The sequence below is a fragment of the Haemorhous mexicanus genome, unplaced genomic scaffold (assembly GCF_027477595.1).
Source record: "Haemorhous mexicanus isolate bHaeMex1 unplaced genomic scaffold, bHaeMex1.pri scaffold_249_ctg1, whole genome shotgun sequence".
In the NCBI taxonomy this organism is placed as follows: domain Eukaryota; kingdom Metazoa; phylum Chordata; class Aves; order Passeriformes; family Fringillidae; genus Haemorhous; species Haemorhous mexicanus.
The window spans coordinates 1-25911 of record NW_026776076.1 but is presented as its reverse complement, the minus strand read 5'-3'; the positions used below and the strand labels follow the sequence as shown (position 1 = coordinate 25911).

At 51.5% G+C, this 25911-nt stretch overlaps 1 protein-coding gene across 1 annotated transcript; it reads right to left on the bottom strand.

Moving 5' to 3' along the window:
* Nucleotides 1-952: 952 nt before the first annotated feature.
* ATP1A3 (ATPase Na+/K+ transporting subunit alpha 3) lies at nucleotides 953-25017 on the bottom strand (the record flags this gene model as incomplete). The annotated part of the gene is made up of 21 exons (XM_059837790.1): nucleotides 953-1044; nucleotides 2365-2466; nucleotides 4091-4221; nucleotides 5376-5521; nucleotides 7068-7191; nucleotides 8333-8487; nucleotides 9407-9575; nucleotides 10173-10323; nucleotides 11338-11474; nucleotides 12425-12600; nucleotides 14716-14908; nucleotides 15856-15990; nucleotides 17721-17830; nucleotides 18453-18651; nucleotides 19498-19766; nucleotides 21245-21362; nucleotides 22493-22627; nucleotides 22932-23045; nucleotides 24082-24193; nucleotides 24519-24523; nucleotides 24814-25017. Coding segments are annotated over 21 exons (2977 nt in total), but the record flags the coding sequence as incomplete, so codon positions are not given.
* Nucleotides 25018-25911: the final 894 nt, after the last annotated feature.

The window sequence follows — 25911 nt, the reverse complement described above, 5'->3', positions numbered from 1 at the left end:
CCCAAAATTCCCTAAAATTCACCCAAAATCTACCTAAAATACTCCGAAAAATCCTCCCCTAAATGTCCCCAAAATCCCCAAATTTTCCCCAAAGTCCCCCCCAAAATTCCCTCAAAATCCACCCAAAATCCGCTAAAACGCCCCAAAAATTCCTCCCCCAAATGCCCCCAAATTTCCCCCAAATTTTCCCCAAAATCTCCCCCCAAAATTCCCTCAAAATCCACCCAAAATCCACCTAAAACACCCCAAAAAATCCTCCAAATTCCACCCCAGAATCTCCATAAATTCCCCTAAATTTCCCCAAAATCTCCCCCAAAATCCACCCAAAATCCACCCAAAATTCCCCTAAATTCCCCCAAAATTCCCCAAAATTTCCCGAAATCTCCCCCAAAATTCTCCCCAAATCCACCTAAAACACCCCAAAAAATCCTCCCAAATTCCACCCCGAAATCTCCATAAATTCCCCCAAATTTTCCCCAAAATCCCCCCAAAATTCCCTCAAAATCCACCCAAAATCCACCCAAAATCCACCTAAAACGCCCCAAAAAAATCCTCCCAAAAATCCTCCCCTAAATGTTCTCAAACTTCCCCAAAATCCACTCAAAATCCATCCAAATCTCCCCCTAAATTTCCCCAAATCTCCCCAAAATTCTCCCCAAATCCACCTAAAACGCCCCAAAAAATCCTCCCAAATTCCACCCCAGAATCTCCATAAATTCCCCCAAATTTTCCCCAAAATCTCCCCCAAATCCCCCCAAAATTACACCCGAATCCACCCAAAATCCACCTAAAACGCCCCAAAAAATCCTCCCAAAAAATCCCCCCCAAAATCCCCCAAAATCCCCCGGGATCCCCCCCAAATTTGCCCCAAATCCCCCCAGAAATCCCCCCGGAGCTGCCCCCGCCCCGCCCCGGCCGGAGTTGCCCAAATCCGCCGGAATTGGCCCCAAACCTCCGGGGTTGCGGCGCAGGATCAGCTTGCGGATCTCGTCGTAGACGAAGATGAGGAAGGAGTAGGGGAAGGCGCAGAACCACCAGCTGGGCCTGGGGGAATTTGGGGAGGGGGCGTCAGTGGGGGGGGGGGGGGGCAGGAAATGGGGAAAAACAAAAAAAAAACGGTGAAAAACGGGGAAAAAACGGCGAAAATACGAGAGAAAACAAAGAAACGGTCAGGACGCAAAAAAAAAGGCAAAAACGGTAAAAAATGGTCAAAGCCACCCAAAAAAAAATAAAAAAGGTAAAAAAGGTCACAAAGAAATTGGTCAGAAACACCAAAAATGGTCAAAAAGCAAGGAAATTGGTCAGAAACACCCAAAAATGGTCAAAAAGCAAAGAAATTGGTTAGAAACACCCAAAAATGGTCAAAAAGGAAAGAAATTGGTCAAAACTCGAGAAAAAATGGTCAAAACCCCCAAAAAGGGAAAAATCAAAGAAATGGTTGAAAACCCCACAAAAAAATGGTCGAAAGCCAAAAGAAATGGTCCAAAAGTCGCAGAAGTTGATGAAAGCCTCCCAAAAATGCTCAAAATAACCCAAAATTGGTCAAATCCCCCCAAAATTGCTCAGAACCCAAAAGAAATGGTCAAAAACCGCGGGGAAAAGGGCAAAACGCCACGAAAATGGCTGAAAATCAAAATAAAGGGTGAAAACGCCCCAAAAATGCTCAAAACCCCCCAAAATGACCTAAACCCCTCAAAAATCACTCAAAAAAACCCCAAAAACGCTCAAAACCCCAAAAAATGCTCAAAACCCAAAAAAATGCTCCAAAACCCCACAAAAATCCATCAAAGCTGCCCTAAAAATCCTTTAAAAACCCCAAAAATTCCTCAAATCCCCCCAAAAAATCACTCAAAACGCCACCAAAAAATGCTCAAAAAAAACCCAAAAAATTGCCCAAAACCCCCGCAAAAATGACCTAAACGCCTCAAAAATCACTCAAAAACCCCAAAAATGGCTCAAAACTCCCAAAAATCGCTAAAATCCTCTCCAAAAATGACCAAAACCCCTCAAAAATCACTCAAAAAAACCCCAAAAATGCTCAAAACGCAAAAAATGCTCCAAAACCCCACAAAAATCACTGAAAACCCCCCCAAAAATCGTTGAAATCCCCCAAAATCGCTCAAAACGCAAAAATGCTCCAAAACCCCACAAAAATCACTCAAAACCCCCCCAAAAATTGCTCAAAAACCAAAAAATCACGGAAAAAAACCCCCAAAATGGCTCAAATCCCCCAAAAATGGCTCAAATCCCCCGGAAATGGCTCAAATCCCCCGGAAATGCCCCAAACCCCCCCTGGAGAGTTCCCCTCCCCCTCCCCGAATGCGGCTCCCCGTTTTGGGGCGATTTCCGGGGGTTTTGGCTCACTTGAGCGGGTACATGCGCAGCGCCACGTCCATGCCGGGGCAGTAGGAGAGGAACGCCGCCAGCGCCGTCTCCTCGAAGAGCCCGAAAATCAGGATTTTGTTCCTAAAAAAAAGCACCAAAAACGTCAGAGGGAGCCCCAAATCTGAGAGAATCCACCCCAAAAAATGCCCCGCCCAAAAACCCCAAAAATCTGGATTTTGTTCCTAAAAAAAAGCACCAAAAAACGTCAGAGGGAGCCCCAAATCTGAGGGAATCCACCCCAAAATCTGCCCACTCAAACACCTGAAAATCAGGATTTTGTTCCTAAAAAAAAGCACCAAAAACTTCAGAGGGAGCCCAAATCTGAGGGAATCCACCCCAAAAAATGCCCCGCCCAGAAACCCCCAAAATCAGGATTGTGTTCCTAAAAAACCCCCCAGGAACCCCAAATCTGAGAGGATCCACCCCAAAATCTGCCCACCCAAACACCTGAAAATCAGGATTTTGTTCCTAAAAAAAAGCACCAAAAATGCCCCAAAAACCACCAGCAGGAACCCCAAATCCGAGAGAATCCACCCCAAAATTTGGCCCCTGAAAACCCCCAAAATCAGGATTTTGTTCTTAAAAAAAAAGCACCAAAAACGTCAGAGGGAGCCCCCAAATCTGAGAGGATCCACCCCAAAATTTGGCCCCTGAAAACCCCCAAAATCAGGATTTTGTTCCCAAAAAAAGCACAAAAAACGCCCCAAAACCCGTCAGTGGGGAGGCCCCAAAATTCCCCAAAAATTACCCCCAAAATTACCCCCAAATCCTCCAAAAATTCTCCAAAATCACCCAAAATCCCTCAAAATTCCCCCAAAAATTGCCCCCAAATCCCCCTCGAAAATTCCCCTCAAAATCCCCCCAAAAATTGCCCCAAATTGCTCCAAATTCCCCCCAAAATTCCTCTCAAATTTCCCAGGATTTGGGGACCCCCTGGGGAATTTGGGACCCCCCCCCCCCCAGAATTTCGGGACCCCCCCCCCAAATCCAGCCCCCTCCCGGGGTTTGACCTCCCCCCTTTTTTGGGGACACTCCCAGAAATTCGGGGATTCTCCCAGAAATTTGGGGATTTCGGGCACCCCCCCGGATTTTGGACCCCTGGGGATTTCCAGGACCTCCCCCAGAATTTCGGGGACCCCCGCCAAGATTGTGGGACCCCTCCCCAAATCCAGCCCCCTCCCAGTGATGCCAGATCCCATTCACTCCCCCATTTTTTTGGGGATTCTTCCAGAAATTTGGGGATCCCCCCCCAGGATTTTGGCACCCCTGGAGTTTTGGGGACCCTCGGGGGATTTCCAGGACCCCCCCCAGAATTTTGGGACCCCCCCTCAAATCCAGCCCCCACCCCTCCAGCCCCCTCCCGAGCTTTGACCTCCCCCCTTTTTTGGGGACACTCCCAGAAATTCGGGGACTCTCCCAGAAATTTGGGGATTTCGGGCACCCCACTGGGATTTTGGGCCCCCTGGAGTTTTGGGGACCCTCGGGGGATTTCGGGGACCCCTCCCCGAATTCAGGGACCCCCCCTCAAATCCAGCCCCCACCCCTCCAGCCCCCTCCCGAGCTTTGACCTCCCCCCTTTTTTGGGGACACTCCCAGAAATTCGGGGATTTCGGGCACCCCCCTGGGATTTCAGAACCCCGGGGATTCTGGGGACCCCCGGGGGATTTCGGGGACCCCTCCCCGAATTCCAGGACCCCCGACTCACTTCATGCCCTGCTGGAAGACGGAGTTGCGCCGCGTCTTGCAGATGATGAGGTCGGCCCACTGCACGACCACGATGCTGACGAAGAACGCCGTGTGGCAGGTGAACTCCACCACCTTGCGCTGCTCGTACGTCTGGGGGGGCCGGGGGGGCCACAGTCAGAGACCCCTCCCCAAATTACCCCCGCCGGCCCACCCGGGATCGGCCCCGAAAAACCCCGTCCTGAAAACGCGCAGAACGGCCCCAAAAAACGGTCAAAATGTCCCAAAAAATGGTCAAAATGTCCCAAAAAATGGTCAAAGTGTCCCCCAAAATGGTCAAAATGTCCCCCCAAAAATGATCAGAATTATCAAAACAGCCCCAAAAAAAAGATCAAAATGTCCCCCAAAAAATGGTCAAAGTGTCCCAAAAAATGATCAAAATGTCCCCCAAAAAACTATCAAAATGTCCTCCAAAAAATGATCAAAATGTCCCCCAAAAAATGGTCAAAATGTCCCCCCAAAAATGATCAAAGTGTCCCCCAAAAAATGATCAGAATTATCAAAATGGCCCCAAAAACCCCGTCCCGAAAATGTGCAGAACAGCCCCAAAAAATGATCAAAACCCCATTGAAAAATGATCAAAACGTGCCCCGAAAAATGATCAAAATTGTCGAAATGGCCTCGAAAAATGCACAAAAGGCACCCAAAAAATGATCAAAATGACCCCATTTTTGAGAGCCCCCCTTTTTTGGGATGACCATTTTTTTGGGACCCCCATTTTTTGGGATTCCCATTTTTTGAGACCCCTGTTTTTAGGGAATCCCAGTTTTTCGGGAATCCCCGTTTTTAGAGAACCTCCCTTTTTAGGGACCCCTGTTTTTCAGGAATCCCCGTTTTTAGGGAATCCCCCTTTTTTGGGGACCCCCATTTTTTGGGATTCCCATTTTTTGAGACCCCTGTTTTTATGGAGATCCCCGTTTTTAGAGAATCACCCTTTTTTGGGACCCCCCTTTTTTGGGACCCCTGTTTTTAGGGAATCCCAGTTTTTTGGGAATCCCTGTTTTTAGAGAATCACCCTTTTTTGGGACCCCCCTTTTTTGGGACCCCTGTTTTTCAGGAATCCCCGTTTTTAGAGAATCCCCCTTTTTTGGGACCCCCGTTTTTAGGGAATCCCCCTTTTTTGGGATTCCCAGTTTTTCAGGAAAACCCGTTTTTAGGGAATCCCCGTTTTTAGGGAATCCCCCTTTTTTGGGAATCCCCCATTTTTTGGGACCCCCATTCTCGGGGACCCCCGCCCGGGGACGCACCCACTGCTGCCCGTAGGAGTCCTCCAGGTCGTTGATGGTGCGGTCGTCCCAGCGCAGCCGGATCCCCACCAGGCACGAGGGCAGGAACCCGTTCTCCGCCAGGATCACGAAGTAGGCGAAGAACCCGCCCAGCGCCTGGATCATCCCTGCGGGCAGAACGGGGGCTCGGGAGGGGCCGGGACACAACGGGACCCAACCGGACCCGAGGGGACCCAATGGCAGTCAACGGGACCCAACAGGAGTCAACGGGACCCAACGGGACCCAACGGGACCCAACGGGACCCAACAGGACCCAACAGGACCCAACGGGACCCAACAGGAGTCAATGGAACCCAACAGGACCCAACGGGACCCAACGGGACCCAACAGGAGTCAACGGGACCCAACCGGACCCGAGGGGACCCAACGGGACCCAACGGTACCCAATGGGACCCAAGGGGACCCAACGGGAGTCAATGGAACCCAATGGCACCCAATGGCACCCAATGGCACCCAACGGGACCCAACGGGACCCAACGGGACCCAACGGTACCCAATGGGAGTCAACGGGACCCAACGGGAGTCAACGGGACCCAATGGGACCCAATGGGACCCAACGGGACCCAACGGGAGTCAACGGAACCCAACGGGACCCAACGGGAGTCAATGGAACCCAACGGGAGTCAACGGGACCCAACGGGACCCAACGGGACCCAACGGGAGTCAACGGAACCCAATGGCACCCAACGGGACCCAACGGGACCCAACGGGACCCAACGGTACCCAACAGGAGTCAACGGAACCCAATGGCACCCAACGGGACCCAACGGGACCCAACGGGACCCAACGGTACCCAACAGGAGTCAACGGAACCCAATGGCACCCAACGGGACCCAATGGGACCCAACGGGACCCAACAGGACCCAACGGGACCCAACGGGAGTCAATGGGACTCAACGGGACACAATGGGACCCGATAAAACTCAATGAATGACCCCCGAGTGACCCCAGAGAGTGACCCCCGGGTGACCCCCGGGTGACCACTGACCGATCTGGCCGTAGGCCATGCTGATGGCTCTGAGTGACCCCTGAGTGACCCCGAGTGACCCTGAGTGACCCCAGTGAGTGACCACTGACCGATCTGGCCGTAGGCCATGCTGATGGCTCTGAGTGACCCCTGAGTGACCCCTGAGTGACCCTGAGTGACCCCGAGTGACCCTGAGTGACCCCCGGGTGACCACTGACCGATCTGGCCGTAGGCCATGCTGATGAGCCGCTCGTTGGCTGTGACTGACCCTGACTGACCCGAGTGACCCCAGAGTGACCCTGACTGACCCGAGTGACCCCAGGGTGACCCCGAGTGACCCCAAGTGACCCCAGGGTGACCCCCGGGTGACCACTGACCGATCTGGCCGTAGGCCATGCTGATGAGCCGCTCGTTGGCTGTGACTGACCCTGACTGACCCGAGTGACCCCAGAGTGACCCTGACTGACCCGAGTGACCCCAGGGTGACCCCGAGTGACCCCAAGTGACCCCAGGGTGACCCCCGGGTGACCACTGACCGATCTGGCCGTAGGCCATGCTGATGAGCCGCTCGTTGACTGTGACTGACCCAGACTGACCCTGACTGACCCTGACTGACCCGAGTGACCCCAGGGTGACCCCGAGTGACCCCAGGGTGACCCCAGGGTGACCCCCGGGTGACCACTGACCGATCTGGCCGTAGGCCATGCTGATGAGCCGCTCGTTGACCAGCTTGTCGCTGCGGGGGTTCCGCGGTTGCCGTTTCATGATGTCGCTCTCGGCCGCCTCGTAGGCCAGGGAGATGGCGGGGACCTGGGGGGACCCCAAATTGGGGATGGGGGGTCCCGGGGGGGGTGGGGGACCCCGAAATTGGGGATGGGGGGTCCCGGGGGGGACCTGGGGGACCCCAAATTGGGGATGGGGGGTCCCGGGGGGGGTGGGGGACCCCAAATTGGGGATGGGGGGTCCCAGGGGGGACCTGGGGGACCCCGAAATGGGGGATGGGGGGTCCCAGGGGGGGTGGGGGACCCCCAAATTGGGGATGGGGGGGTCCCCAGGGGGGGTGGGGGGACCCCAAATTGGGGATGGGGGGTCCCGGGGGGGGGTGGGGGACCCCAAATTGGGGATGGGGGGTCCCGGGGGGGGGGACCCCAAATTGGGGATGGGGGGTCCTGGGGGGGGTGGGGAACCCCCAAATAGGGGATGGGGGGTCCCCGGACCCCGAAATTTGGGATTGGGGGGTCCCGGGGGGGGACCCCGAAATTTGGGACTGGGGGGTCCCGGGGGGGACCCCAAAATTTGGGATTTTGGGGGTCCTGGTGGGGGGGAACCCGAAATTTGGGGGGTCCCGGGGTGGGGACGGGACCCCAAAAATGGGGGGTGAGGGTTTTGGGGAGAAACCCCAAAAATTTGGGATTTTGGGGGGTCCCAGAGGGTAGGGGGAACACCCCAAAATGGGTCAGGATTTTGGGGTCACTGGGGTGGATTTGGGATGGTTTTAGGGTTTCTGGGTGGATTTGGGGTGGATTTGGGGTGGATTTGGGGTGGATTTGGGGTTTTTGGGGATCGGGTGGATTCGGGCTGTGTTTTGGGGTGAATTCCGGGGATTTTGGGTCCCTCACCATGTCGGTGCCCAGGTCGATGCAGAGGATGGTGATGGTGCCCAGGGGCAGCCGGATGGGTGCCATGATGGATTTGGGGTGGATTTGGGGTGGATTTGGGGTTTTGGGGATCGGGTGGATTCGGGCAGTGTTTTGGGGTGAATTCCGGGGATTTTGGGTCCCTCACCATGTCGGTGCCCAGGTCGATGCAGAGGATGGTGATGGTGCCCAGGGGCAGCGGGATGTTGGCCATGATGGATTTGGGGTGGATTTGGGGTGGATTTGGGGTTTTGGGGATCGGGTGGATTCGGGCTGTGTTTTGGGGTGAATTCCGGGGATTTTGGGTCCCTCACCATGTCGGTGCCCAGGTCGATGCAGAGGATGGTGATGGTGCCCAGCGGCAGCGGGATGTTGGCCATGATGAAGAGCAGGAACGGGGTGATCTCGGGGATGTTGCTGGTCAGCGTGTACGCGATCGACTTCTTCAGGTTGTCGAAGATCAGCCGGCCTGCGGGGGGCGACACCGAGCGTCAGCCCCAAAACCGCCCGCTTTCACCCCAAAACCGCCCCCGCGCCTTCCGCAGGATCACCTGCCCCTCACCTGTCCCACACCTGTCCCGGGTGCCCCTCACCTGTCCCTCACCTGTCCCACACCTGTCCCGGGTGCCCCTCACCTGTCCCTCATCTGTCCCTCACCTGCCCCTCACCTGTCCCACACCTGTCCCCAGGTGTCCCTCACCTGTCCCACACCTGTCCCATACCTGTCCCATACCTGTCCCAGGTGTCTCACCTGTCCCACACCTGTCCCCAGGTGTCCCTCACCTGTCCCACACCTGTCCCATACCTGTCCCATACCTGTCCCAGGTGTCTCACCTGTCCCATACCTGTCCCAGGTGTCTCACCTGTCCCATATCTGTCCCACACCTGTCCCAGGTGTCTCACCTGTCTCATACCTGTCCCATACCTGTCCCAGGTGTCTCACCTATCCCATACCTGTCTCATACCTGTCCCATACCTGTCCCACACCTGTCCCACACCTGTCCCGGGTGCCCCTCACCTGTCCCTCACCTGTCCCATACCTGTCCCGCACCTGTTCCAGGTGTCTCACCTGTCCCACACCTGTCCCACACCTGTCCCATACCTGTCCCATACCTGTCCCAGGTGTCTCACCTGTCCCAAACCTGTCTCATACCTGTCCCACCTGTCCCATACCTGTCTCAGGTGTGCCCAGGTGTATCCCAGGTGTGTCTCACCTTCCTCCACGCCGGTGACAATGGAGGCAAAGTTGTTGTCCAGCAGGATCCCCTGTCCCACACCTGTCCCACACCTGTCCCACACCTGTCCCACGTGTCTCACCTATCCCACACCTGTCCCAGGTGTATCCCAGGTGTGCCCAGGTGTGTCTCACCTGCCCAGGTGTGTCTCACCTTCCTCCACGCCGGTGACGATGGAGGCGAAGTTGTCGTCCAGCAGGATCATGTCGGCCGCCTGCTTGGAGACGTCGGAGCCGGCGATGCCCATGGCCACGCCGATGTCGGCTTTCTTCAGCGCAGGTGAGTCGTTGACGCCGTCACCTGTCACCGCCACGATGGCGCCCTGGGGACGGCGGGGACAGTGGGGACATTGGGGGGGAGTGGGGACATCAGGGGTTAAAGGGACACTGGGGACATTTGGGGGGATTGGGACACTGGGGACATTGAGGGGTTAAAGGGACACTGGGGACACTTTCAGGGTCCCATTTTGGGTTTCCTGGGGCAGTTTTGGGGCCATTTTGGGGGATTTTAGGCCCCTTTTTGGGACCATTTTGGGGGTTTCTGGGTCAGTTTCGGGTTCCCCAGGTGAGTTTGGGGGTTCCCAGGTGAATTTTGGGGCGCCCCACCTGTAGCTGGCAGCCCTCAATGCTGATGAGCTTCTGCTGGAGCAGTTTTGGGGCCGTTTTTGGGGGGTTTGGGCCCGTTTTTGGGGTTTTTGGGGTTCCCAGGTGCATTTCGGGGTTCCCAGGTGCATTTCGGGGTTCCCAGGTGAATTTTGGGGCGCCCCACCTGCCGCTGGCAGCCCTCAATGCTGATGAGCTTCTGCTGGGGCAGTTTTGGGGCTCCTGGGGCAGTTTTGGTTTCCCGAGCGGGTTTTTGGGCCCGTTTTTGGGGTTTTTGGGGTTCCCAGGTGTGTCGGGTCCCCAGGTGAGCGCCCCACCTGCCGCTGGCAGCCCTCGACGATGATGAGCTTCTGCTGGGGCGAGGTGCGGGCGAAGACGATCTCGGTGTGGTTCTGCAGGATCTCGTCGATCTGCTCCGAGCTCATGTCCTTCAGGTCGGTGCCGTGGATCACGCACGCCTTGGCGTCCCTGGGGCGCAAACCCGCCGGGTTCGCCCCAAAATCCGCAGGATTCACCCCAAAATCCGCGGGGTTCGCCCCAAAACCCGCGGGGTTCGCCCCAAAATCCACGGGGTTCGCCCCAAAATCTGCGGGGTTCGCCCCAAAATCCGCGGGGTTCACCCCAAAATCCGCGGGGTTCGCCCCAAAACCCGCGGGGTTCGCCCCAAAAACAGGGCAGGAACCCAAACCCAGCAGGATTTGCCCCAAACCCCGCGGGGTTCGCCCCAAAATCCGCGGGGTTCGCCCCAAAATCCACCGGGTTCGCCCCAAAATCTGCGGGGTTCGCCCCAAAAATGGGGCAGGAACCCAAACCCAGCAGGATTTGCCCCAAACCCCGCGGGGTTCGCCCCAAAATCCGCGGGGTTCGCCCCAAAATCCACCGGGTTCGCCCCAAAATCTGCGGGGTTCGCCCCAAAAATGGGGCAGGAACCCTAAATTGGCTCACCTGGCTCACCTGGGGCACCCCTGTCTCAGCTGTATCTCACCTGGAGCTCACCTGTGTCTCACCTGGCTGACAGGTGTGGCTCACCTGGGGTTCATCTGGCTGACAGGTTTGCTGAGCCGTGGCTCACCTGTCTGGCTCACCTGGGGTTCACCTGGCTCACCTGTCTGGCTCACCTGGGGTTCACCTGGCTCACGTGTCTGGCTCACCTGGGGTTCACCTGGCTGACCTGTCTGGCTCACCTGGGGTTCACCTGGGGTTCACCTGGCTCACCTGGGGTTCACCTGGCTGACAGGTATGTTGAGCCGTGGCTCACCTGTCTGGCTCACCTGGGGTTCACCTGGGGTTCACCTGGCTCACCTGGGGTTCACCTGGCTCACGTGTCTGGCTCACCTGGGGTTCACCTGGCTCACCTGGGGTTCACCTGGCTGACAGGTATGTTGAGCCGTGGCTCACCTGTCTGGCTCACCTGGGGTTCACCTGGCTCACCTGGGGTTCACCTGGGGCTCACCTGGCTCACCTGGGGTTCACCTGGCTCACCTGGGGTTCACCTGGCTGACAGGTATGTTGAGCCGTGCCGCGATGTCCTCCACGGTCTCGTTGCCCTCGGAGATGATCCCCACGCCCTTGGCGATGGCCTTGGCCGTGATGGGGTGGTCCCCGGTCACCATGATCACCTGGGGGCACAGGTGAGGCGGGCACAGGTGAGAGGGGCACCTGGGGGGGCACCTGGGGCTTGGGGAGGGGTCCTGGGGTCACCCAGGCCGTGATCGGGGGGTCCCCGGTCACCATGATCACCTGGGGGCACAGGTGGGGCACAGGTGTGGGGTCACCTGGGGGTCACCTGGGGGTCACCTGGGGGTCACCTGGGGGCTTTTGGGGTCACCCCGGGTTTGGGGGATTTGGAGAGGATTTTTGGGGGGGATTGGGGAGGATTTGGGGGAATATTTGGGAGAATTTGGGGGGAGGATTTGGGGAGATTTGGGGGGATTTGGGGAGGATTTGGGGGGGTTTGGGAGAGATTTTGGGGGGATTTTGGGGGGGATTTAGGGGGGATTTGGGGAGGATTTGGGGCAAATTTAGGGGAGGATTTTTGGGGGGATTTTGGGGGGGATTTTTGGGGGGATTTTGGGAAAATTCGGGGGGGATTTTGGGAGGGATTTGGGGAGGATTTGGGGAGGATTTGGGGCAGATTTAGGGGAAAATTTGGGGGATTTGGGGAGGAATTTGGGGCAGATTTAGGGGAAAATTTGGGGGATTTGGGGAGGAATTTGGGGGGCAATTCGGGGGGGATTTTGGGGAGGATTTTGGGGAGGAATTTTTGGGGGATTTTCGGGGGGATTTTTGGGGGAATTCAGGAGGAATTTTGGGGGGGATTTGGGGAGGATTTGGGGAGGATTTGGGGGGGGATTTCGGGAGGAATTGGGGAGGATTTTGGGGAGGATTTTGGGGGGGATTTGGGGAGGAATTGGGGAGGATTTGGGGAGGATTTTGGGGAGGAATTGGGGAGGATTTTGGGGGGGATTTGGGGAGGATTTTGGGGAGGAATTTGAGGGGGATTCTTTGGGGGGATTCTGGGGGGACTTTGGGGGAGTTGCGGGGGGCTTTCGGGGGTCCCGGGTCCCACCTTGATGCCGGCGCTGCGGCACTTGCCGACGGCGTCGGGCACGGCGGCGCGGGGCGGGTCGATCATGGACATGAGCCCCACGAAGCAGAGGTTGTCCGTGGCGAAGTTGACGTCGTCGCAGTCGAAGGCGAAGCCCTTGGGGTACTGCTCCTCGGGCAGGTAGAAGTGGCAGAAACCTGCGCGGGGGCACCCAAAAATCCTCCAAATTCGCCCCGAAAATCATCCCAAATTCACCCCAAAAATCACCCCAAATTCACCCCGAAAATCACCCCAAAAATCCTCCAAATTCACCCTAAAAATCACCCCAAATTCACCCCATAAAATCCTCCAAATTCACCCTAAAAATCACCCCAAATTCACCCCAAAATCACCCCAAAAATCCTCCAAATTCACCCCAAAAATCACCCCAAAAATCCTCCAAATTCACCCCAAAATCACCCCAAAAATCACCCCAAATTCACCCCGAAAATCACCCCAAAAATCCTCCAAATTCACCCCAAAAATCATCCAAAAATCACCCAAAAATCCTCCAAATTCACCCCGAAAATCACCCCCAAAAATCCTCCAAATTCACCCCAAAAATCACCCTAAAAATCCTCCAAATTCACCCTAAAAATCACCCCAAATTCACCCCAAAAATCACCCCCAAAATCCTCCAAATTCACCCCAAAAATCACCCCAAATTCACCCCCAAAAATCCTCCAAATTCACCCTAAAAATCACCCCAAATTCACCCCAAAAATCACCCCAAAATCCTCCAAAATTGCCCTAAAAATCACCCCCAAAAATCATCCCAAATTCACCCCAAAAATCACCCCAAATTCACTCCGAAAATCACCCAAAAATCCTCCAAATTCACCCTAAAAATCACCCCAAAAATCCTCCAAATTCAGCCCAAAAATGACCCCAAAAATCCTCCAAATTCAGCCCAAAAATCACCCCAAAAATCCTCCAAATTCACCCCAAAAATCACCCCAAATTCACCAAAAATCACCCCCAAATCACCCCCAAATTCACCCCAAAAATCCTTTAAATTCACCCCAAAAATCGCCCCAAAATCACCCCAAAAATCCTTCAAATTCCCCCCAAAAATCACCCCAAAATCCCCCCAAAATCACCCCAAAACTCCTCTGTGGAGCCACAAAAAAATCCCAAAATCCCGGAGTCCCAAAATCCCCCAAAATCCCCCCAAAATCTCCCCTCCCACAAAACTCAAAAAAATCCCCAAAAAACTCTTAAAAATTCCAGGAAAACTCGAAAAAATGCCAAAAAATCCCCAAAAAGGTCAAATTTTTAAAAAAAAAAATCTGAAAAAACCCCAAAATCTGGAGAATCTCACCCAGAACCCTCTGCCCAGCCCCCCAAGCTAAAGTAGGTTTCTGGAAGGCTCCTTCTGCAAACCCCCTCGAGAAACCCCAAAAATCCCCCAAAAAATGAAAAAAATTTAAAAAAAATCCCAGAAAATCTCAGAAAATCCCCCAAAAATCTAAAAAAAATGGGAAAAAAACCCAAAATCCCCAGAATCTCACCCAGAACTCTCTCTCCCAACCCCTCGAGCTCGAGGTAGGCGTTCTGGAAGGCCTCACTCATCAAACCCCGGCGAGAAACCCCAAAAAATCCCCAAAAAGTCAAAAAAATCCAAAAAAAATTCAAAAAAATTCTAAAAAAATCTAAAAAAATTCTGAAAACCCCAAAATCCCTGGAATCTCACCCAAAACTCTCTCTCCCAGCCCGCCCAGCTCGAGGTAGGCGTTCTGGAAGGCATCACTCATCAAACCCCGGCGAGAAACCCCAAAAAATCCCCAAAAAATCCCCAAAAAATCCCCCAAAAATCAAAAATAAATCAAAAAAAAATTCTGAAAAAAATCCCAAAAGCCCCAAAATCCCCGGAATCTCACCCAGAACTCTCTCTCCCAGCCCGCCCAGCTCCAGGTAGGCATTCTGGAAGGCCTCACTCATCAAACCCCCATGAGATACCCAAAAAAATCCCAGAAAATTAAAAAAAAAATCCCCCCAAAATCAAAAAAAATTCTAAAAAAAATCTAAAAAAATCCCAAAAGCCCCAAAATCCCCGGAATCTCACCCAAAACTCTCTCTCCCAGCCCCCCGAGCTCCAGGTAGGCGTTCTGGAAGGCCTCACTCATCAAACCCCGGCGAGAAACCCCAAAAAATCCCAAAAAAATTCAATAAAAAAATCAAAAAAAATCTAAAAAATTCTAAAAAAAAATCTAAAAAAAATCTAAAAAAAATCTAAAAAAATCCCAAAAACCCCAAAATCCCCGGAATCTCACCCAGAACCCTCTCTCCCAGCCCGCCCAGCTCCAGGTAGGCGTTCTGGAAGGCCTCCTTCATCTCCTCGTCCAGCGGCTGCTCCTTGCCCTGCAGCAGGATGGTGGAGCAGCGGTCCAGGATGCGCTCGGGTGCGCCCTTCATCACCAGCAGGTACCGGTTGTCGTTGGGGTCCTCGGTCTCGTGGATGGAGAGCTGGGGCCAAAAACGGCGATTTTGGGTTCTTGGGAATTTTTGGGAATTTTTGGGGAATTTTAGGGGGGGGTTTGGGACACCCAGGGGGGGCGGAAAGGGAAATAAATGGAATTTTTGGGGATTTTTTTGGGGGGTTTTTAAAGGGGTCCTTGGGGTCCTCAGTCGGGCTGGGGCCAAAAACGGCGATTTTGGGTTCTTGGGGAATTTTTGGGTGTTTTGGGTGGTTTTGGGCTTTTGGGGTGTTTTTTGTGGTTTTTTTGGGTGGTTTTGTGGGGTTTTGGGGGTTTTGGGGGCTATTTCTCACGGTCTTGGGGTGTTTGGGGTGTTTTTGTGGGGTTTTGGGTGGTTTGGGGGTTATTAGGGTGGTTTTGGGGTTATTTGGGTGTTTCTGGGTGGTTTTGGGGTGGGTTTTGGGTGTTTCAGGGTGTTTTGGGGTGTTTCTGGGTGTTTCAGGGTGTTTTTTGGGTGTTTCTGGGCGTTTTGGGGTGATTTGGGGTTATTTGGGGTGTTTCTGGGTGTTTTTGGGTGTTTCTGGGTGTTTTGGGGTGTTTCTGGGTGTTTTTTGGGTGTTTCAGGGTGTTTCGGGGTGGTTTTGGGTGTTTCTGTGTGTTTTGGGGTGTTTTGGGGTTAGTTGGGGTGTTTCTCGGTGTTTTTGGGTGTTTCAAGGTGTTTCTGGGTGTTTTGGGGTGTTTTTTGGGTGTTTTCTGGGTGTTTCTGGGTGTTTGGGGTGTTTCAGGGTGTTTTGGGGGTGTTTTGGGGTGTTTCTGGGTGTTTTTTGGGTGTTTCTGGGTGTTTTTTGGGTGTTTTTTGGGTTAGTTGGGGTGTTTCAGGGTGTTTTGGGTGTTTCTGGGTGTTTTTTGGTATTTCAGGGTGTTTTGGGGTGTTTTTTGGGTGTTTCTGGGTGTTTTTTGGGTGTTTCTGGGTGTTTTTTGGGCGTTTTGGGGTACCTGGTACTTGTTGGTGGAGTTGAAGGGGATCTCGGCCACCTTCTTGTTCCTCTCCCTCATGACCTTGACGGAGCCCGAGGAGAGCTCGATGCACTTGAGCAGCGCCGACTCCGAGGCGTCCCCGGCCACGTCCCGCTGCGGGGAGCCCAGAAATCGGGGTGAGAAACCCAAAAATCGGGGTGAGAAACCCGAAAATCGGGAATTCAAATCCCAAATTGGGGTGAGAAACCCGAAATCGGGAATTCTAATCCCAAATTGGGGTGAGAAAGACTGAAATTGGGATTTACACCCAAAATCGGGAATTCAAATCCCAAATTGGGGTGAGAAACCCGAAAATTGGGGTGAGAAACCCGAAATCGGGAATTCAAATCCCAAATTGGGGTGAGAAACCCGAAATCGGGAATTCAAATCCAAACTTGGGGTGAGAAACCCGAAATTGGGGTGAGAAACCCGAAAATCGGGAATTCAAATCCCAAATTGGGGTGAGAAACCCGAAATTGGGGTGAGAAACCCAAAATTGGGGTGAGAAACCTGAAATTGGGATTTACACCCCAAACAGGGAATTCAAACCCAAACTTGGGGTGAGAAACCCGAAATTGGGATTTACAGCCCAGATTGGGGTGAGAAACACCAAAATTGGGAACTCAAACCCAAAATTGGGAATTCAAACCCCAAATTGGGGTGAGAAACCCGAAAATCAGTAATTCAAATCACAAACTGGGGTGAGAAACACTGAAATTGGGATTTACATCCCAAAATCCGGGATCCACACCCAAAAATGAGGGTGTGAACCCAAAAAATTGGGATGAGAACCCCAAAATTGGGGTGAGAGCCCCAAAAATTGGGATTGGTCCCCAAAATTCGGGGTTTGAGGAAAAATCCACGATCAGCAGCCCAAACTACCCCGAAAATTTTTTAAAAATCCCAAAAAATCCCCCCAAAATCCCCCCAAAATCCCCCTAAAAATTCCAAATAAATCCTCAAAAAATTCCCAAAGAATCCCCCAAAAATCCCAAAAATCCCCAAAAAATCCCCGACATTCAAAATAATAATCCCAAAAAATCCCCCCTCAAAATCCCAAAAAATAAAAAAAAATTTTAAAATCCCCCCAATTTTTTTTAATCCCAAAAAAAATCCTCAAAAAAATCCCCAAAAAAATCCTAAAAAATCCCAAAAAAAATCCAAAAAAATAAAAAAAAATTCCTAAAAAATCCCCCAAAAAATCCTAAAAAAATCCTAAAAAATCCCCCCAAAAATTCCTAAAAAATCCCCAAAATAATCCTAAAAAATCCACAAAAAATCTTAAAAATACCCAAAATAATCTTAAAAATCCCCAAAAAAATCCTAAACATCCCCCCAAAAATCCTAAAAAATCCCAAAAAATCGTAAAACACCCCCAAAAAATTCCTTTAAAAATCCCAAAAAAATCCTAAGAAATCCCAAAAAAATCCTAAAAAATCCAAAAAAAATCCTAAAAAAATCCCAAAAAAATCCCCAAAAAATTCCTAGAAAATAAAAAATAATCCTAAAAAATCCCCAAAAAAGTCCTAAAAAACCCCCCAAAAAATCCTAAAAAATCCCCCAAAAATTCCTTAAAAATCCCAAAAAAATTCCTAAAAAATCCCAAAAAATCCCAAAAATCCTAAAAAATCCCCCCAAAAAATCCTAAAAAATCCCCCCAAAAAAATCCTAAAAAATCCAAAAATAATCCTAAAAAATCCCCCCAAAAAATCAAAAAAAATCCCAAAAAAATTTAAAAAAAAATCCCCAAAATCCCCCAACTCCCCAAACTCCCCATTTTTGTGCAGTGCCCCAAACCCCCGAGCCCCAGGATTCCCGGGGCAGCCCCGAGGGCGCGGCCGCACCTTGAGGATGGGCACGTTCTCCTGGCCGCCCTTGAAGACGGCGCGGTTGCAGAGCCCGGCGATGTGGCTCAGCGCCACCCACGTCGGAGAGCTCTTGTCGAACGCCGTGCCTGGGGAAAGCGCCCGCTCCCACCAGTTCCACCAGTACCAACCAGTTCCACCAGTACGAACCAGTTCCACCCATAGAAACCAGCTCGGACCAGTACAAACCAGTACGGACCAGTATAAACCAGCTCGGACCAGTACAAACCAGCTCGGACCAGTATAAACCAGCTCGGACCAGTATAAACCAGCATGGACCAGTATAAACCAGCATGGACCAGTATAAACCAGCTCGGACCAGTATAAACCAGCATGGACCAGTTTGGACCAGTATAAACCAGTACGGACCAGTATAAACCAGTCCATCCCAGTACCCCCCAATCCTCTCCCAGTACAAACCAGTAACCCCAAATCCCCCTTTAACCCTTTCCCAGCCCCTCCCAGCCCCTCCCAGTATAAACCAGTAACCTCAAATCCCCTTTAACCCTTTCCCAGCCCCTCCTAGTCCTCCCAGTCCCCTCCCAGTCTCTCCCAGTCCCTCCCAGTCCCCCCAAACCCCTCCCAGTCCCTCCCAGTCCCTCCCAGTCCCCCCCAATCCCCTCCCAGTCCCCTCCCAGCCCCTCCCAGTCCCTCCCAATCCCCTCCCAGCCCCTCCCAGTGCCCCCCAGTTGGTCCCAGTCCCCGGCTGACCCGACTGGTCCTCGGTGGTGTCGGCCTCGTGGATCTGGTTGTCGAACCACATGTGGGCCACGGTCATGCGGTTCTGGGTGAGGGTCCCGGTCTTGTCGGAGCAGATGGTGGAGGTGGAGCCCAGCGTCTCCACGGCCTCCAGGTTCTTCACCAGGCAGTTCTTCCTGGCCATGCGCTTGGCAGTGAGGGTCAGGCACACCTGGGGGCGGAAATGGGGCTGGGGGCTTCGGGGGCTTGCCTCGGGGGGCGAGGAACCCCAAATACCAAAAATCTGAACCCCAGAATCACCAAAAACTGAACCCGGAATCCTCAAAAACTGACACCTGAAATTCCCAAAAATGAACCCCGAAATTCCCAAAAACTGAACCCTGAAATCCCAAAAAACCAACCCCAAAAATGAACCCAGAAATTCCCCAAAAACTGACCCTGAAATCCTCAAAAACTGACCCCGGAATCACCAAAAACTGACCCTGAAATCTCCAAAAATGAACCCGAAATCACCAAAAACTGACCCCGAAATCACCAAAAATCTGAACCCCGGAATCACCAAAAACTGACCCCCAAATCCGCAAAAACTGACCCCAAAATTCCCAAAAATGAACCCTGAAATCACCAAAAACTGACCTCGGAATCACCAAAAACTGACCCTGGAATCACCAAAAACTGAACCCCGAAATCCCCAAAAACTGACCCTGAAATCTCAAAAAAATGAACCCCCAAATCCCAAAAAATGAACCCTGAAATCCCAAAAAATGAGCCCCTAAATCCATCGGCCAGTCCATCCAGTCCATCCCAGTCCATCCCAGTCCCTCCCAGTCCATCCCAGTTTGCTCCCACTCACGGTGACGGTGGCCAGCAACCCCTCGGGCACGTTGGCCACGATGATGCCGATGAGGAAGATGATGGTGGGTGCTCCCAGTCCCTCCCAGTCCCTCCCAGTCCATCCCAGTCCATCCCAGTTCAGTCCCAACCCCCACTATCTCCGTCCCAGTCGCTCCCAGTCCATCCCAGTCCCTCCCAGTCCATCCCAGTTTGCCCCACTCACGGTGACGGTGGCCAGCAGCCCCTCGGGCACGTTGGCCACGATGATGCCGATGAGGAAGATGACGGCCTCGAGCCAGGTGTAGCCCAGGATGAGCGAGAGGATGAAGAAGGAGATGCCGAGGAAGACGGCCACGCCCGTGATCAGCTGGATGAAGTGCTCGATCTCCACGGCGATCGGCGTCTTGCCCACCTCCAGCCCCGAGGCCAGCGTGGCGATGCGGCCCATCACCGTGCGGTCACCCGTGGCAATCACCACGCCCCGGGCCGTGCCTGGAATGGGGGCAAAAACGGTGAAAACGGGAAAAAAATGGGAAAAAATGGGAAATTTACATTAAACGGCCTCAAAATGGAGTCCAAAGTGCCCGAAAATGGTCTCAAAATGGCCCCAAAAGAGCCCAAAAGTGTCTCCAGATCATCCATGATCGCCACGCCCCGGGCCGTGCCTGGAATGGGGAGAAAAACGGCGGAAATGGTGAAAAATGGTGAAAAAACAGGAAAAAATGGGAAAATGACCCAAAACGGCCTCAAAATGGAGCCCAAACGGCCGGAAAATGGCCTCAAAATGGCCCCAAAATGGCTCAAAAGTGTCTCCAGATCATCCATGATCACCACGCCCCGGGCCGTGCCTGGAATGGGGGCAAAAACGGTGAAAACGGGAAAAAATGGGAAAAAATGGGAAAAAATGGAAAATGACCCAAAACGGCCTCAAAATGGAGCTAAAATGGCCCCAAAATGGTCTCAAAATGGCCCCAAAAGAACCCAAAAGTGTCTCCAGATCATCCATGATCACCACGCCCCGGGCTGTGCCTGGAATGGGGGCAAAAATGGGGAAATGGGAAAAATGGTGAAAAAATGGGAAAAATGGGAAAAAATGGGAAAAAATGGGAAAAAATGGGAAATTGACCCAAAACGGGCCCAGAACGGCTCCAAAAGTGGTTCTGGATCACCCGTGGTCACCACGCCAAGGGCCGTGCCTGGAAATGGGGAAAAAGTGGGGAAAATGGGAAAAAAATGGGAAAAACAGGAAAAAACAGGAGAAAGGAAAAAAATGGGAAAAAATGGGAAAAAACCAGGAAAAAACGGGAAAAAAGACCCCAAACTGCCCCAGGAGTGCTACGAATTCCCCCCAAAAATTCCAGAGATCCCTCCCCAGTTTCAGGGACCCCTCCCCAGTTTCAGGGACCCCTCCCCAAATTCCTGATCCTCTCCTCCCTGATTCCCCAGCCCTGTTTTCTCCATTTTTAGTGGGAAAATGTCTGTCGATTTTGGGGCAAAAAACTGGAATTTCGTCACCCCCAGACCCATTTTCGGACCCCCCGGATTTCTGAGACCCCTCCCCCAAAATTCCGTAGACCCCTCCCCAGTTTCAGGGACCCCTCCCCAGTTTTGGGACCCCTCCCCAAATTCCTGATCCTCTCCTCCCTGATTTCCCAGCCCTGTTTTCCCCCCATTTTGGTGGGAAAATGTCGATTTTGGGGCTAAACCTCGGCATTTCGTCACCCCCAGACCCATTTTCGGACCCCCGGAATTCCGGAGACCCCTCCCCAGTTTCAGGGACCCCTCCCCAGTTTCAGGGACCCCTCCCCAAATTCCTGATCCTCTCCTCCCTGATTTCCCAGCCCTGTTTTCCCCATTTTTGGTGGGAAAATGTCGATTTTGGGGCTAAACCTCGGCATTTCGTCACCCCCAGACCCATTTTCGGACCCCCCGGATTTCCGAGACCCCTCCCCAGTTTCGGGGCCCCTCACCCTCGACGCAGTTGGTGGAGAAGAAGGTGATGTTGCGCGTCTCCAGGGGGTTGTCGTGGGTGCAGTCGGGCGAGCGCGTCTGCGGCTCCGACTCGCCCGTCAGCGAGGAGTTGTCCACCTGGGCGGGGTTTGGGGTGAATTCCGGGGGGTTTGGGAAAATCCCGGGGGATTTGGGAAAATCAGGGATTTGGGGTGAATTTAGGGGGTTTTGGGAAAATCCCGGGGGATTGGGAAAATCAGGGGTTTGGGGTGAATTCTGGGGGATTTCGGAAAATCCCGGGTTTGGGGTGAATTCCGGGGAGTTTGGGAAAATCCCGGGTTTGGGAAAATTCCTGGGTTTGGGGTGAATTCCGGGGGGTTTGGGAAAAAGTCTTGGAATTTTGGGGGAAATTCCAGGGTTTTGGGGGAAAATTCCTGGGGAATTTGAGAGGAATTCCGGGAGTTTGGGGAAAATTCCGGGGGGATTTGGGGATGAATTTTGAGGGTTTTGGGGGAATTTTGGGGAATTTGGGAAAATCCCTGGGATTTCTGGGCCGTCTCCCCGGATATTTTGGGGCAATTTCCCCGGATTTTCGGGGTGATTTCCCAGGATTTTGGAATGATTTTATTCCAGGATTTTGGGGTGATTTTTCCCAGGATTTCCGGGGCGATTTCCCAGGATATTTTGGGGTAATTTCCCAGGATTTTTGGGGTGATTTCCCAGGATATTTCCCCAGGATTTTTCCCAGGATTTTTCCCAGGATTTTGGGGTAATTTCCCCGGAATTTGGGGGCAATTTTTCTCCGGATTTCTGGTGCAATTTCCCAGGATTTTTGGGGCGGTTTCCCCGGATATTTTCCCAGGGTTTTTCCCAGGATTTTTGGGGCGGTTTCCCAGGATTTTTGGGGCAATTTTCCAAGATGTTTTGGGGTAATTTCCCAGGATTTTGGGGGCGATTTCCCGGGATTTTTGGGGTAATTTTCCAAGATATTTTGGGGCGGTTTCCCAGGATTTTAGGGGTGGTTTCCCGGGGTTTTTGGGGCCGTTTCCCGGGATTTTTGGTGTGATTTTTCCCAGGATTTTTGGGGCAATTTTCCAAGATATTTTGGGGCAATTTCCCAGGATTTTTGGGGCGGTTTCCCGGGATTTTTGGGGCGGTTTCCCGGGATTTTTGGGGCAGTTTCCCGGGGTTTTTGGGGCAGTTTCCCGGGGTTTTTGGGGAGGTTTCCCGGGGTTTTTGGGGTAATTTCCCGGGGTTTCGGGTCCCACCTTGCAGCCGTGGGCCGAGATGATCCTGAGGTCGGCCGGGACTCGGTCGCCGCCCTTGACCTCCACCAGGTCCCCGACCACGACCTCCTCGGCGTTCACCTGCATCTTCTCCCCCTCCCGGATCACCAGGGCTTGCTGAAAATTCCACAATTCCTCAATTCCGGCAATTCCGGCAATTCCCCGGCCGGCAGAACCCAGAAACCCCCAAAATTCCCCCCAAAATCGCCTTTTTCCCCCATTTTTACCCCCCAAAAAACCTCCAAAATCCCTCTGAAAAAAAACCCAAAAAATCCCCAAAAAATCCCCAAAAATCCCCCAAAAATCCCCCAAAAAATCCCAAGAAATCCCAAAAAATCCCCAAAAAATCCCCAAAAATCCCCCAAAAATCCCCCCAGAAATTCCCCAAGGCCCAGCTCGGCGTTGCTCCCCCCGAACCCACCTGGGGCACCATGTTCTTGAAGGACTCCATGATCTTGGAGCTCTTGGCCTCCTGGTAGTAGGAGAAGCAGCCGGTGATGATGACGACGGCGGCCAGGACGATGCCCAGGTACAGCTGGGGGCAGAAAGGGTCTGGGGTCACTTCGGGGGGCTTCTGCACCCCAAAAAACCCCCAAATGCACCCCGAAAAGGCCCAGAACTCATCCCAAAAAAACCCAAAAAAATGCCTAAAAAATCTCCAAAAAGTCCCAAAAAATCCCCCAAAACCCCCCCCAAAAAAAAAACAACCCCAAAAAACCCCCCAAAAATCCCCAATAACCCTTAAAAATTAAAAAAAAAATAAAAAAACCTACAAAGAACCAAAAAAAAATCCCAAAAAATCCCGAAAAAAATCCCAACCCCCCCCCCCAAAAAAACCTAAAAAACCCCAAAAAAATCTCAAAAAATTAAAAAAAATCCAAAAAATTCCCAAAAAAATCCTCAAAAAATCCCCAAAAAATCCTCAAAAAGCCTCAAAAATTCACCAAAAATCCCAAAAAAATCCCTAAAAAAGAATTTAAAAAAACCCCAAAAATCCCAAAAAATCCCCAAAAAACCTCAAAAAACCTTAAAAAAAATCCTCAAAAATCTAAAAAAAATCCTCAAAAAATCCCAAAAATATCCCAAAAAAATCCACAAAAATCCTCAAAAAATCTAAAAAAAAATCTAAAAAATTCCTCATAAATTCCCCAAAAATCCCCAAAAAATCCCCAAAAAATCCTCAAAAAATCCCCAAAAAAATCCTCAAAAAATCCTCAAAAAATCTAAAAAATTCCTCAAAAAATCCACAAAAAATCCTCAAAAAATCCCAAAAATCCCAAAAAAATCTAAAAAAAATCCTCAAAAACTCACCAAAAATCCCCAAAAAATCCCTAAAAAATAATTTTAAAAAACCTAAAAAAATCCCTAAAAAATCCCTTAAAAACCCAAAAAAATCCCTTAAAAAACCCTAAAAAATCCCCAAAAAATCCCCAAAAATCCCCAAAAAATCCCTAAAAAATAATTTCAAAAAACACAAAAAAATCCCCAAAAAATCCCAAAAAAAATCCCCAAAAAATCCCAAAAAAATCCCAAAAAACCCCCAAACTGAGGTTTTCCCTGGTGGGGCTCACGTTGTCGTTGGAGGGCTCGTCCTCGGTGCCGGCCTGGATGCCGTAGGCCAGGAAGCAGAGGATGGCCCCGATCCAGAGCAGGATGGAGATCCCCAAACAATCCCCAAAAAATCTAAAAAAAACCCAAAAAAAATCCCCAAAAAATCCCCAAAAAATCCTCAAAAATTCTAAAAAAAATCTAAAAAAATCGCCAAAAAATCCCAAAAAATCCCCAAAAAATCCTCAAAAAACCCCCAAAAAAATCCTCAAAAAATCCCGAAAAAATCCTCAAAAAATCTAAAAAAAATCTAAAAAAATTCCTCAAAAAAATCCTCAAAAAATCCCCCAAAAAATCCCCAAAAATCCCCAAAAAATCTCAAAAAATCTAAAAAAAATCCCCAAAAAATCCTCCAAAAACCCTCAAAAAATCCCCCAAAAATTCTCAAAAATTCACCAACAAATCCTCAAAAAATCCTCAAAAAATCCCCCAAAAATCTAAAAAAAATCTAAAAAATTCCTCAAAAAATCCCTAAAAAATCCCCAAAAAATCTAAAAAAAATCTAAAAAATTCGTCAAAAATCCCCAAAAAATCCCTAAAAAATAATTTTTAAAAACCCCAAAAAATCCCTAAAAAATCCCCAAAAAACCAAAAAAAATCCCTAAAAAACCCTAAAAAAACGCTAAAAAATCCCCCCAAAAATCCCCAAAAAATCCCAAAAAACCCCAAATTGAGGTTTTGGCCCCAGCACTGACGTTGTCGTTGGAGGGCTCGTCCTCGGTGCCGGCCTGGATGCCGTAGGCCAGGAAGCAGAGGATGGCCCCGATCCAGAGCAGGATGGAGAAGCCCCCGAAGAGCTGCCGGCAGAACTTCACCCACTCGGGCGTGGTGGGCGGCGGCGTCAGCGCGTTGGGGCCGTCCCGGGCCAGGATCTCCTGGGCCTTGCTGTGCGTCAGGCCCTGCCACGGAGTGGGGGAAATGGGGGAGAAATGGGGGGAAACATGGGGGGAAATGGGGGGAAACATGGGGGAAACATGGGGGGAAACATGGGGGGAAACATGGGGGAAAAGGGGGGGGAAATGGGTGAGAAATGGGGGGAAAATGGGGGGGAAACATGAGTGAGAAATGGGTGAAAAATGAGTGAAAAGTGGGTGAGGAATGAAAAATGGGGGAAAAATGGGGGGAAAATGGGGGAAAAATGGGGGAAACATGGGGTGAAAAATGAGTGAGAAATGGGTGAAAATGAGTGAAAAATGGGTGAAAAATGGGGGGAATATGGGGGGAAAATGGGTGAAAAATGGGGGAAAATAGGGGGAAACGGGGGGAAAAATGGGGAGAAATGGGGGGAAAATGGGGGAGAAATTGGGGGGAAAAACGGGGGGGAAATGGGGGAAAAGGGGGGAGAAATGGGGAAAAATGGGGGGGAAATGGGGAAAAAATGGGGGGAAAATGGGGGAGAAGTGGGGGGAAATGGGGGAAACATGGGGGAAACATGGGGGAAAAATGGGGGGAAATTGGGTGAAAATGGGTGAAAAATGAGTGAGAAATGGGTGAAAATGAGTGAAAAATGGGGGGGAAATGGGGGAAAAATGGGGGAAAATAGGGGAAAAATGGGGGGAAATGGGGGAAAAATGGGTGAAAAATGGGTGAAAAATGGGTGAGAAATGAGTGAGAAATGGGTGAAAATGAGTGGAAAATGGGTGAAAAATTAGTGAAAAATGAGTGAAAAGTGGGGGGAAAATGGGTGAAAAATGGGGGGAAAATGGGGGGAAATTGGGGGAAAATGGGGGAAAAATGGGTGAAAAATGGGTGAAAAATGGGTGAAAAATGACCAAAAAAAGACTGGAAAATGA